At 36.6% G+C, this 14,446-nt stretch overlaps 1 protein-coding gene across 1 annotated transcript; it reads left to right on the forward strand.

The window, feature by feature from the left end:
* Positions 1-8,953: 8,953 nt before the first annotated feature.
* On the forward strand, positions 8,954-12,520 carry LOC105004243 (coiled-coil domain-containing protein 117). Its single transcript, XM_010861792.1, has one exon. It carries the CDS (start codon positions 8,996-8,998, stop codon positions 9,830-9,832), a length of 837 nt encoding a protein of 278 aa, XP_010860094.1. The 5' UTR covers positions 8,954-8,995; the 3' UTR covers positions 9,833-12,520.
* Positions 12,521-14,446: the final 1,926 nt, after the last annotated feature.

A 14,446-nucleotide genomic window follows, 5' to 3' on the forward strand; every position in this document is an offset into this window, starting at 1 on the left:
TCTTGGCCAAACTCTATTAGTCTTTGCCCTGCTTCATTCCGTATTCCAAGGCCAAATTTGCCTGTTACTCCAGGTGTTTCTTGACTTCCTACTTTTGCATTCCAGTCCCCTATAATGAAAAGGACATCTTTTTGGGGTGTTAGTTCTAAAAGGTCTTGTAAGGAGTATGCAAATGAGTAGTTTAAGAAGTAATGCAATTAAATAAAAATTATATTTCCAGGTCAGAGTGGAAACAAATTTACAGTCTCTGATATATTTGTCTCTAAAGATTAAAAAAAAAAATCAAACACTTTATATTAGTATCTTTGCGTAAGAACACCAGCCACCTTTTTGTTACAGAAGTAAACTTAAGTAATTATAGCATTGATGATGGTAGATTAAGGAAGAGAGCTGGGTTGTAGAGTTTTCTACAATACAAAGCAGAGAAATAATCAGGTGGCATCTATGAACAAGGACTATCTACATATATCTTAAATGTCTATTGTCTTTATGAAAAAGAAATAATTTTTTCCATAATCATCGCCATACTACACTATATTCCCCAATTCAAGAGAATCATATTTTGAAGCCATTAGAGTCACATAGTGCTACAGAGTGAATTGTAAATTCCAAAAGTCTGTATGTCGAAGCTCTAAGTTTCAATGTGATGGTGTTTGGAAATGGGGCTTTGAGTAATAAGACAATTAAGTTTCAATAAGATCATGAGGATGAAGCCCTTATGACGAGTTTGGTGCCCTTATTGGAAGATAAAGCCAGCAGAGCTCTCACTCTCTACCATGTGAGGACACAGTGAGTTGGTGGACATCTGGAAGCCAATAAGAGGGCCCCACTGGAACCAAATTGCCTGACACTTTTCTTGGACTTCCCAGTCTCCAAAACTATGAGAAAGACATACCTGTATTTAAGTCATCCAAGTCTCTGTTATTTTTGGTTACAACAGCCAGAGAAGACTAACACACATAACCATTCTATCAGTTTCTCATTTCTATCATCCATTTAGATACTTTCTAGTCTATCAGGCAGAAATAGAAATTAGGATAGCATATGGTGGTACTCGTAGAAAGGATCTGTAGCTTGTGAGAAGAAACTGTTAAAACTCTTGATTGACTTTCATACTTTTTTGATTCTCTAGGATGAAAATTATCTCATTCAGCAGTTCTTAGTGGGGATGGGGTGGGAGCAAGCCTGGAGATAGAAACAGGAAGAGGGATAGCATTCTCTGAGGTCCCTTCTTCAAAATGAGTAGGTTCAAAGTAGAATGCAGACATGTATATTTTGAATGAAAGTGAAAGTGATGTCACTCAGTCATGTCCGACTCTTTGCGATCCCATGGACTGTAGTCTACCAGGCTTCTCTGTCCATGGGATTTTCCAGGCAAGTGTACTGGAGTGGGTTGCCATTTCCTTCTCCAGGGGATCTTTCTGACCCAGGGATCGAACCCAGGTCTCCTGCACTGCAGGCAGACTCTTTACCCTCTGAGCCACCAGGGAGCCCAATAAAGTTCTTCAACTCTGGGCTAGAGGTATACGAGATAAACTCTTTAGCACAACATTTAAGGAAGCACCAAAAAGTTTAGTAATCAAGATTACTGACTATTGATCATTTCAATATAGTATTTTACTGAAATATTTTTAAATGCAAAAAATCAGTGTTGAATAAAATCAAATATTAAAGCCAGAATGCTACTCTGTACTTGCATGACCCTGTCTCACTCACCTCATCCTGATCCAACCCTGTTCCAATAAAACCTTGTTTATAAAAATAGAGGCCACCCATGGGGCATTGCTTCCCAATTTGATTTTTTTTTAATATTTAAAAATATTGCATTACTTAAATTTTACATGAAAGTGAAAGTGTTAGTCACTCAGTTGTGTCTGACTCTTTGCAACTCCATGGGCTGTAGCCCACCAGGCTCCTGTGTCCATGTGATTTTCCAGACAAGAATACTGGAGTGGGTAGCCATTCCTTTTTCCAGGGAATCTTCCCAACCCAGGAATTGAACCTGGGTCTCTTGCTCTGTAGGCAGATTATTTACTGTCTGAGCCACCAGGGAAGCCCAGATATATTTATGCACAAATACTGTTTGTCTTGATTACTCAGATTTTCTTGATACCCATTTCAATTTTGCACCCCAAACTGGTTCACTTGCTTTAACTCAATCTTGAACATGGAAAGAACTTAAAAGCACTCTATCATTTTTGAGAATTAATTCATAAAACATTTTTAAAAAGAGTAAGAAGTAAGCTAGGCAGAGAAAAAACAAATCACAATTTCAGCATGGAACAATTTAGGATCAAGCCTGTAGTTACCAGAAATTAGAGTACATACTATATGCATCAACTCAGCTTTAGATCTGAGAGTCTTCAGCACTCAAATACATGAAGAGGGGCTCTAAAAGCAATCAAAGCACTCTATCTTTAGCAGGTACTTGTTAAAAGAAAATGTATCCTCTTTCATACATGAATGATTAAACTAGGGTGGAAAATATGAAGAGTCCAATGCAAAAGAAAAGGGTAGCATTATTTCAGAAGAGAATCAATATTTTTAAAATAATACAAAAAATATAAAGGATTTTTTTTAAATTAATTTTATTCTATTCTCAAACTTTACATAATTGTATTAGTTCTGCCAAACATCAAAATGAATCCACCACGGGTATACATGTGTTCCCCATCCTGAACCCCCCTCCCTCCTCCCTCCCCACACCATCCCTCTGGGTCGTCCCAGTGCACCAGCCAATACCAGCTCCATGTTTTAAAATTTTCATATATAAATGCCTGTATGAACCAACATTAAAATATCATAAAAAGAAGTAGCTCAGATGAAGGTAATTAACTAAGATGAAGGCTGAGATGAAAGAGCAAGTTAAAAAAATAATTTTAAGGACACAAAAATGGAACTGATTAATTTAACCTACTGTAAAAAGAATTTAACGAGCAGAAATGACTAAGAAAATTAACTTTTTAATATGTGATACAGAGACCAACTTCAAAAGTTATTTCAGATTTTTTTTTTCCAGAGGAAGAAAAATAAACACAAAAATCCCAATATTAAGAAAATATAATAAATATGGAAAAAGAGAATTTTCTTTAAATATAGAGATGCAAGTTGATAATACAATACCAATAAATTTAGTTAAACCAATAAGCAAACTTATGAAAAGGAAACTTAGCATAGTTTTAAAACTATGGGTTTTAAAGGAACTAAACATGAAGCTCAAAATAATGCATAACATACAAAATAGATGAAAATTAAAACATAGATATATCTTGGTACAGTTTTTAAATTTCAAAAAAATTTGTGTGTATATGTAATTAATGTATATGGAACAAAAATAAGACTGGCTTAAACACAAATATTTCAGTTCAGTTCAATTGCTCAGTCGTGTCCGACTCTTTGTGACCCCATGAATCGCAGCACGCCAGGCCTCCCTGTCCATCACCAACTCCCGGAGTTCACTCAGACTCACGTCCATCAAGTCAGTGATGCAAGAATTATAAAATATTAACTGTGAGATGAAAGAAAAAAAGAAAAAGCAATAGGTCTAAAATGGAAGATAAATAACACTATTTTCCCTAAGCTAATATATGAATTTAATGAAATTACAAACAATATCTTAAATGAGATGTTCTGAAATCGATCAAGAAATTTGAAATTCCATAAAAAAGTATAAATGCTCGAGAATGGCTATGAGATTAAAGAGTAAAATAATAAAGCATTCTTGGCATATATTAAACATATTTTGAAAATGTAATGATATTTTATAGAAGAATAAACATTCAGACCAATGATAAAAGATAATGGGAAACAAATACAATGGTATATGACAAAGTTTAACACAGTGCTTGTAAAGCAACCACAAGTTTATGTTAATTTTGTTAAAGAGTACATTACTTGTTAAATGTTACTTAAAAATTAGGTGGGCTTCCCTGTTGGCTCAGTTGGTAAAGAATCTGCCTGTATAGCAGAAGACCTGGGTTTGATTCCTGGATTGGGAAGATCTCCTGGAGAAGGGAATGGCAACCCATTCCAGTATTCTTGCCTGGAAAATCCCATTAACAGAGAAGCCCAGTAGCTACAGTCCATGGGTTTGCAGAGAGTTGCATAAACAAATCTATGAAGTTTAATCTAATCTCACAAAATATCCTAAAATCAATGGATTAAAAAATGAACAGTTTAGAGTAAAAACTAAAAGGAAATTAAATAACTAGATTTAAAACAAGATCACACAACTTCAAAGCAATCAGCTAAAAAGGGAAAAAAGCAAAAAATAGCATCATGAAACTGTAAAGTATAAAGAGTAAGAAAAACTCACAAAAAAGCATAAATTAAAAATGCAGAAGTGAGATAAAGTAGGAGTTATAATAAATGTAAATGGATTAAAAGTATAGGCTATCATATTTTGGACTGAATAAGGCCAGCCATGTGAAGATATGATTTTCCCTTCAAAACTCCAAGTAAAAAGAAGAGCAGAGAAAAAGGTAATTCATTTAAAGTCCATATATAGAAAACTTGATTCACAATCCCACCTTTATACTTGTGCACACACAGTCTTTTAACCACGCAAGGAAAAGAGAAAAAAGGAAGAAAAAGAAATCCTGGAGAATTTTTCTCCTATGAAATTATAGTATATTTATGGAAAGAATTAGAAAGGCTAAAAGAAGTATTGTCTCTCCAGGGCAAAGTCCTCCACTATAATATAGGAAGTTCTATGTGCATTTCCCATACCTCATCTTAGGAAAACCAAGCTCTGCTGCCCATAGCCATAAGGCAGTAATAAAATAAATTAAACAAACTGGGCGTGTTTCAAAATAGAAGCATGTATGAGATTGAGTATTATTTAAATTTGTAACTTCAAACATAGAGTTTGAATATTTAAATATTATATTTTTGTAATAAGTTGTTCCTTCTATATAAACAGGAAAGCTGGAATTATTTTCTTAGCCCAAAATGTCAATAATGAGTTTTGTTTCTTGGAGAATAAATATGTAACAGAGAAATGGGGTTTGAATTCTCACCTAAGAGCAATATGTTCATGTCACTAATTATCAAAAACATGAAGAGAATATTTGTAATAATCTTGTAATCACTAATTCTCAAATATTTGCATAATTCTGATATACTGATGCTGTCATGTTTGGTACACGCCACCACATGGCAACACAATTCAATAGCTTCTATTCTTGACTTTACTGAAACAGCCAGTTATAATTAAGAAAGGCAAACTCCATGATGATAGTTCTACTCATAATGGTTTAAATCAGATATTCATTTTGTAATTGAATTCACAAATAGTCTAGTTTTGGAAAAAATATTTCATGTCCTTAGAAAATAAACATTAACACAGAAAAAAGGACCACATGAGCTTCTCAAATATACCTTTGGGAGAAACAAATCAATGTATACACTTAGGCTAATACATGTGCATACGTTTGCAGAGAAATCACATTGTGAATAATACTTAATTATATGTGTTAATGTCAAGTGAAAAGACAAGTTCCTTAATTCAACATTTGCTGGTGAAAAGAGGTGGGGCTTCTGCTCTGAGTGACATAAATATGTTGATTTCTTCTAATAGTTTCAGAATTTCTAGGTCTCTATATCCTTGCTCAGTCAAATAACTTCCAGGCTACATTGTGTGTCCAGTCAATTAGACAAGATCTTGAGTTGACTAAGGTTTAAAGTCAAAAAATAACCAATTTACTTGGCTCATTTAGTAACACAATAAATAGTTATTGAGCACCTTTTATGTTCCACTCACTCTTCTAACCTCTGGGGATGAAAAACAAAGAAACAAACAAACAAAGCTTAAGAACAATATACCCTGTCCATGTGGAGATTACTTTCTAAGCATGCATGTGGGTGTAAGTGTACTGGGGTGGGGGAACAGAAAATAAAATATACAGGGTATAAGAATGTATGGCTATGGAGAAAAAGCAGAAAAGCGATATGATGTGTGTGTTGTCAGGTGGTAAAATGTAGGAGATGGAGTGTTACATACTCTGACCAGGGAAGACATTACAGAGAAGGCGACACTTTGGGGAATAGCCCAAAGAGGTGGAGGAACAAGCCCGTAGCTATTTATGGAAGGATTCTGGAGGCAGAAGGAAGAGTAGGTACAAAGGCTCTGAGGATGAGGTATACCTGACCCTTAATATTCCTGCAGTGGATTAAGCAAGGGCAAAAACACAAGGTCTGAGACATTAGTGTGTGGGGGAATTGTATCAATTGTGAAGCCTGTAGGACCTGGTGAGAGCTTGGCTTTTATTCTGCAATAAAAAGGATTTTTAAAATTTTTAAGAAGAGGAATTTATGCATATCATATGGGCTTTTTACAAAACTATTTCTGAATAATAAAGGAATCCAAAGACTTAAGTTCTATGTCTCTGCAAATGTTAGTGCTTTTAATTAAGTTTATTTAAAAATCTAGCACAGATCACCACTCAAGCACCATCTATATATACACTTATTTGACCAATTTACATTAAATTTTTTCTCAACACAGTAATTCTATGACCCTCACAGGCATCATCTCCAAATGTTATTCAGTCATACAAAAAGTTTTTACTGGTGATGAATAAATACATCTAAATAGTTGACATTATATATAGCTGTGATATCATCAGCTAGAAGAAACAAATTCATAAATGACTTAACTTTTTTTCTTCCAACACAGACTGTAAATTTTTAGCCATATCGCCAGTTTGTCTTATGTTTTCAATGCTTGTTTTGGTTCAGGACATATAATTTCTATTGCCTTCAACAGATACTCTTTTATAAAACTACCAGCTGCAATAAAAATGCCATTTGGGCAATTTTTAACCTAATTCATGGTAACATATCATGGCAAAATCACTTGCTTTATATCTATGCATTTGTATTCAAAAATAAGCCTGTAAAAGTTTGGTCCATATTTCAGTTCATTAAGTTTTTCATCATGCATCTTTCCACATGTCTGTCATAACTCTCAGTTTATATACATACATATATGTATACATATATATAGAAAGGCACTTTGTTTTGTATTTGTTCAACAGACATTTATTTGTTAATACTAAAAACATGTAGGAAATCTCTTTACTTCTACTAAGAAATAATCTTTCATTTTCTTGAAACTCACTGCAATTTCTTATGCCTACTTTGAAATATGGACAAATAGAGAGTCTCTCTCTCTCTCCACTTAAATAAAAGAAGCCACAGGGATGATGACACATAGCACTTGATACTAGAGCTTGAAATCAGGAGGACAAAGAGGAGCAGAAATGACAAGGACAATCTGGAGTGTGTGCATCCCCTCTGAGTGGAGGCCGTTATTTCTTGCCAATTACTTTCACTTAGGAATGAAAGTTCAGTTTGTCAGATCTTCCAAATTGCCAAAAATGCAAGAAATTTGTATACTTAGGTGAAATCTATCAATTTAAAAATATGTGAGTCAATTATTTTCTTTTTTTGTTGTTCTTTTAATTTTATTTTTTAACTTTACAATATTGTATTGGTTTTGCCATTATATCAAAATGAATCCGCCACAGATATACATGTGTTCCCCATCCTGAACCCTCCTCCCTCCTCCCTCCTCCCTCCCGGTACCATCCCTCTGGGTTGTCCCAGTGCACCAGCCCCAAGCATCCAGTATCATGCATTGAACCTGGACTGGCGACTCACTTCATATCTGATATTATACATGTTTCAATGCCATTCTCCCAAATCATCCCACCCTCTCCCTCTCCCACAGAGTCCAAAAGACTGTTCTATACATCAGTGTCTCTTTTGCTGTCTCGTATACACGGTTATTGTTACCATCTTTCTAAATTCCATATATATGCGTTAGTATACTGTATTGGTGTTTTTCTTTCTGGCTTACTTCACTCTGTATATAGGCTCCAGTTTCATCCACCTCATTAGAACTGATTCAAATGTATTCTTTTTAATGGCTGAGTAATACTCCATTGTGTATATGTACCACAGCTTTCAATTATTTTCAAAACACTGTTCACATTAGACAAACTTGGTCTGTAAGCGGTGTTTATCTTCTTAGTCACTACTTTGTGATGGAACTTTCCTTAAAAGTTCCAATATCTCCTTGATAAGGTTTACAGGACATGAAAGTAGAGAGAAGATGGGAGAGACAACCTTCAGGAAAAGAAAAAAAAATAAACATAAAAACAGCAGACAATTTCTTAGTAGTGAAGAAAAATACAACTCTTAAAACTAGAAGGGCCTGCACTTTAGGAGCAAAAAGACAAATAATACAAAAACAAAACTCACACTTAAAAACAGAACAAGTATGAACACAAAATATTAAAAAGCTTCCAGAAAGAATGGGGGAATAAAAGATTACATTTTAAAAATTACAATTATATGGACCACAAAGCTGCTATTGACAACACTGGAAACAGGAAGACAAAGAGCCAAAGCTTAAAATTCTAAGAGAAAACATCTTTTAAAACAGAATTATATACCCAGAAAAAGCATTATTTTTAGGTAAGAGGACACAGAAAATTTACCACAAATTTATTAATTCTAAAGAGCAAAGTTTGTGGACATTTTTCAAGAAGAGAAAGAAGTGAATCATAGAAGGATGGTAAAAGAATGTGGTTAAGATTCGTAACCAATAATTTGATGTGTAATAATTTATTTTAAAAAGAAAATTTATTTTAATCACAATCTAGTACTTAAAAACAAAATGAGATTGACAGACACTAAGGAAACAAACAGTTCTTCATATGTTTGAAAAAGAATGTAGTCAAATTTTCCATCATCTTGATACAAATGCAAAATTTAGCATGTGCATTAAATATTGAAAAATTATTCAAAGTGAAGAAAAACAAAATACATAATTTCCTCCAAGTAAAAGGATAATAGTTTTGCATTTAAAAAAAATTAAAGAGTAGAATAGAACCCTATATCAGAATATAAGAAATAATCAGTAGAAAAGGACAAGTAGGGGGACGCGGACGGCCGGGGCCGTGGGCGCAGCCTCCTCGTCTCCCCGGCGATGGCGGCGCTCGGCCGGCCGTTTAGCGGCCTTCCCCTGAGCGGTGGCTCGGACTTCCTGCAGCCGCCGCCGGCCTTCGCCGGTCGGGCCTTCCCGCCGGGGACGGAGGGCGCCGAGCTGGCCCCGCGGCCGGGACTTCGCGCCACCCCGAGCAGCTCCGGCGGGAGCGCGGCGCGCGGACGTATTTCAACTCACTGTAGAAAGAAACACAAGCGAGAGGAGGAAGAGGAGGATGATTGTCCAGTAAGAAAGAAAAGGCTAACTGAAGCAGGGCTCTGTGCTGGTCCTAATGACTGGATTCTTTGTGCACATCAGGATATAGAGGGTCATGGAGTAAATCCATGCACTAGTGGCCTTTCTGCACCTGGCATGTTAGATGTTATTTGTGAAGAGATGGATCAGACAACGGGGGAACCACAGTGTGAAGTTGCCCGAAGGAGGCTTCAGGAAATTGAGGACAGAATAATTGACGAAGATGAAGAAGTTGAAGCTGACAGAAATATTAACCGTCTCCCCAGCCTTGTCCTTTCTGATACCATGAAAACAGGTTTGAAGAGGGAATTTGATGAAATCTTTACAAAAAAGATGATTGAGTCCATGAGCCGTCCTTCCATGGAGCTTGTGCTCTGGAAACCTCTCCCTGAACTCCTTTCTGATAAGCCAAAGCCGTCATCTAATGCTAAGAACTACACAGGAGAGAGCCAAACTAAGCACGCAGCTGCTGGCACTGCCTTTCCTCAAAGAACTGAACTGTTCTTGGAACCTCGGCCAACAGGGTTGCCTGTTTACAATAGTTTGGAGACAGCTGCTTGCACAGAAGAGGAGATGGAACTCTAGAAACCAGTTTCTACACTAAAGTTGTCATGTTGCAGAGCTTATGTGTTCAGTCATGAGCCTGCTTGTACAGTATAGGGACTTGAAAGTTTTGAAACGGGTGTAATATCTCCACCTGTGATTTGGGGTGGGACTCTTGATTTTGGGTAGCCATTTCTTGAACTTCAACTTCTTGCCAAGGAAACTTGTCTCAAGGGAAAAGCAGTTTTCTAGGGGGCTTATTAAAGGAATGTGAGAGTACATTCTGCAGAGTTGAGTGTAGAAGCTGTATGTGACTTTTAAGTCATCTGTCACATCATCTAAGTCATTCAGATACTTGGAGAATATTCAGACACTTGAGCTGAAAAAGATGCATTAAAAAAAAAGAGTGTTCTCCCTACTACAAGTGTGCCCTGACAGTTGAGCCACAACTTCAGATAAATGAGCTCTGTTTATAATGGTAACTAGATATTACTGGGGAGGAGGAGGATGACAGTAGCTTAGGCCTATTGCTGGGGAATTTAACAGAGGCTCTGAAACTTGTATATTAGTTGTCAGTTCAGTGTAGCTTTATTGATTAAATAGCCAGTAGTGTTGTGGCTCCCCTCCTTGCCTCTTGACAATGCAATGGAAAATACAAAGAAAAGGTTTTTCCTCCGAGGCTTGTTTTGCCGTGTGCTACTGTTGCTCCTGGGTTTCCCTAATCCATAAACCCAGCTCTTCAGTGATGTTTACAGCCTAATTGACTTTGAGTGATAGTTTAGAAGATTGTGAGGTAACCAGTGTGTGAACTGGCTCTGGGAGAAGCTTCCTTAAGTCATCCTGAGGAAGTGCCGTATCAGCTCAGCCCAGCATATTATTTCAGTAGTTAAAGAAATGTGCCTGTAGAAGTAAGTTGTTTTTTGGTTTTTTTTAATGTTAATTTAGGAAAGGTTGAATAATTAACTGAGCACATGCAAGTGACATTGAGATTTACTGAAATAGCCAGTTTGCCTGGTGCTTCAACTCTTTGTGCAGTAAGCCTAGAAGTTACTAGAGAATAGCTTCCTGCCAGCCAGAAATCATCATCCGGAGGACACTACCCAGGCTCAGGGTGTCCTCTTGAGAGTAACCAGGATTGAAGTATTTTTTTTCTCAGGAACAGCTCTTCTGCGTGGCAAGGACTCAGTAGTACAAAGTAAAGTGACCGTCCCTTTAGTGCTACAGAATACCCACTATAACTTATTAAATGAGTGTAATACTGGCCCTTTAATCAGACAGCAGGAGACCACCCCAGTTCTTTTTGTTTTGTTTTCTGGGTTTCTTTTCTTTTGTAGGAATCACATACCTTGTGTAGAAAAAAATGGTTTATGCCAAGTAGAGGTGACTTTAGGAGGCAGCTCCCAGGCAATTTTGAAACCCATGCCGAAGTCCCTCCCCTTGTTACAGATGGTGTAGAAGTCACAAGTCTGTTAACTAGACTGTTTCTTCTGCCTGTAGTTCCTGCTTTTTCTATTTCTGTCTGGATAGTCAGGAAAAGATTTAATGTTTAATATTTAAACAAAATATTTAATGTCTACACAGTAAAATTATTCAGACTTCAAACCAGTATTGAAACCAGTTGGAAACCAGCTATTAGTTTCTTAATCTCAGATTTAGAGATGAATGTAAACTGTGTTCTGTTGAAACATGCACGTGTTTGATTCACGCCATGTCAGCTGCCTCTAGGTCATTGTTTAATGGGACCAACTTGTAACATTTGTAGCCTTAAAGAAGTCTCCAGATAAAAAGTTAGTTCTGCTACAGCTCATAAAGAGGAAGTGACTGCCTGGAATTTGGAGTTAGGCCCAGTGTTGAGGTGAAGAAGAGATGACAGTTTTCCAAAGGACACACACACACTTAACACTGTCCTCTGTAGGGGTGTTGGACAGGCCTGGGATCCAGGTCTGTATAGTGAACAGTAGGAAGAGCTCTCTGAACAAGGCTCTGATACCACAGCTTTATGTAGGAGAGAACTAGCAGGATTCTGTTTAATTGAAATCCAGGCAGAACTTGTTTCAGGAGTCATTTTATCTGACACGATCATCATTTCTGCGGGAAACATGGATGTTCAGTGCACCTCTTTAAACCCGCATTCGTTTGTACAAAAATTTTCTTCATCCTTGTGGTGCTTACTCATCTGAGCCGTTTCCACAGGCCCCATGACTTGCTTTGTTTCCCTTTTTGTAGGGTAAGGTTTTTGTTTTTGCCTTAAGGTTTCCCTCGGGAATTAACAGGTCTTTTCATTTTGTAAAACTTTTACAGCATGGATCAAACATTGGCTTACTATGCTAATGTGTGATGAGAAACGGTTATCTAAAGCAGGTGAGCTTTAATGAACAAATGTATATTTCCTCTGAGTTTGATTAGGGTGTGTGTGGTTTTGTTTTTTAATTAATATGGAGAAAGTAAGTCCAGTTCTTACAGATATTAATCAAAAATTGCTACTCATTCTGGAAAAGGTGCAAATGTCCAATTAAAAAAAAGAAAGTAGGGTGGTAGCTCTAACCATAAGAAGAATATTTACCAGCAGGTTCATTGATTATTTTGGATCTGGGACTTGGCTTTGTTTTTTAAATAGTGATAAGAAAGGTGGAATACTAGGAAAGTTCTGGAAGATGCTGTCAGTTTTACTTTAAAATGAGAATATGGTGTTTCTGTATTTTATTGTTTTCAATAAAACTTCTTAAGTGTTTTGGAAAAAAAAAAAAAAAAGAAAAGGACAAGTATTCAAAAAAAAGGTTGAGATAATTGCCTATCAATTTCTTTAAAAATTAAAATTAAATCCCTGTGCCATCATTTAGAACAAAAATAATTTCAGTTGAATGAAAAACCGACATATTACAAGAACTCTATATACCATAAGTATACTGGAATACATTATCCGACAATATGCTTATGAATCTGGAGTAGGAAAGGATTTTAAAATATGAATATAAAACAGGCATGCAAAAAGACACTTGTACACAAAGAATCATAGCAGAAATATTCATGGTAGCCCCAAACTGGAAACTAGTCAAATGTTCATGAATGGATGAAGTGAAAAGTAAAATGTGATATATTCATGCAATGGAATATTTTTGACCATAAAAGTTTGTGAAGTACTAACATATATATTATAACATGTATGAACCTCAAAAGCATCAGGCTAAGAAAAATAGGCTAGAAACAAAAGACAATTATTTTATGATTATGTTATATAAGACAGGTTGAAGAGGTCAATCCATAGAGGCAGAAAGCAAGTTGGTGATTGCCAGGCACTAGACAGGGGAAGGAAAGGAGAGGCTATAAGAGGTTACAGGATTGTTTTTTTTAGGGTAATGAAATGTTTGGAACTAGATAGGAGATGTTAGTTGCATAACATTACAAATATACTAAATAACACTAAATTTTACACTCTGAAATGGTTAATTTCATCTTAGCAAATATCACCTCAATAAATAAAAATACAAAATAAAAAAATAATATTCTTTTTATGATATAAGACTATACATTATTTCATATGGTTTTGGAATTTCAGACCATAGCAATGAGAAAATCTGAACAAATTAATTACTAGTAAAGAGTCTGAGGACAGGGGTTCTGGCTGCAGCAGACTGGGAGGTGTGGTGTGTGGTGTAAGTCCTCTTGGAGGAGGTCACCATTAGCCACACGGTAGAGCCACTGAGCAGACAACCCACAAACTGGAGAACAATTATACAAAGAAGTTCTCACACTGCTGCAAAAGTTCTAGACTGCACCACAGATTTCCCAATCTGGGGATCCGGGAAAGGAACTGAGACCCCCCCAGGGAATTTGACTTTGAAGGCCAGTGGGATTTGATTATAGAACCTCCACAGGACTGGAGAAACAGACTCTCAGAGGGCACAATAAAACATTTTGTGCACAAGGACCCAGGAGAAAGGAACAGTAACAGTCAAATTGGCCTTGGAGTACAAAGTGAAGCAGGGTGAAGGCTGACAGAGTTTTACCAAGAAAATGCACTGGTCATAGCAAACACCCTCTTCCAGCAACACAAGGGAAGACTCTACACATGGACATCACCATATGGTCAATATCGAAATCAGACTGATTATATTCTTTGTAGCGGAAGACGGAGTCAGCAAAAATAAGACTGGGAGCTGATTGTGGCTCAGATCATGAAGTCCTTATTGTCAAATTCAGACTTAAATTGAAGGAAGTAGGGAAAACCACTGGGCCATTCAGGTATGACCTAAATAATTTCCCTTACAATTATACAGTGGAAGTGAGAAATAGATTCAAGGGATTAGATCTGACAGAGTGCCTGAAGAACTGTGGATGGAGGTTAATAACATTGTACAGGAGGCGGTGATCAAAACCATCCCCAAGAAAAAGAAATGCAAAAAGGCAAAATGGTTGTCAGAGGAGGCCTTATAAATAGCTGAGAAAAGAAGAGAAGCTAAAGGCAAAGGAGAAAAGGAAAGATATACCTATCAGAATGCAGATAGCAGATATTGCAAAGAATAGCAAGGAGAGATAAGAAAGCCTTCCTGACTGAACAATGCAAAGATACAGAGGACAGCAATATAATGGGAAAGACTAGAGATCTCTTCAAGAAAATCAGAGACACCGAGGGAACATTTCATGCAACAATGGGCA

The sequence above is a fragment of the Bison bison genome, unplaced genomic scaffold (genome assembly GCF_000754665.1).
Source record: "Bison bison bison isolate TAMUID 2011002044 unplaced genomic scaffold, Bison_UMD1.0 scf7180017864473, whole genome shotgun sequence".
Classification (NCBI taxonomy): Eukaryota; Metazoa; Chordata; class Mammalia; order Artiodactyla; family Bovidae; genus Bison; species Bison bison.

Coding starts and splice junctions, on each gene's coding strand:
- LOC105004243 (XM_010861792.1), top strand. CDS start 8,996: ATGGCGGCGCTCGGCCGGCCGTTTAGCGGCCTTCCCCTGAGCGGTGGC.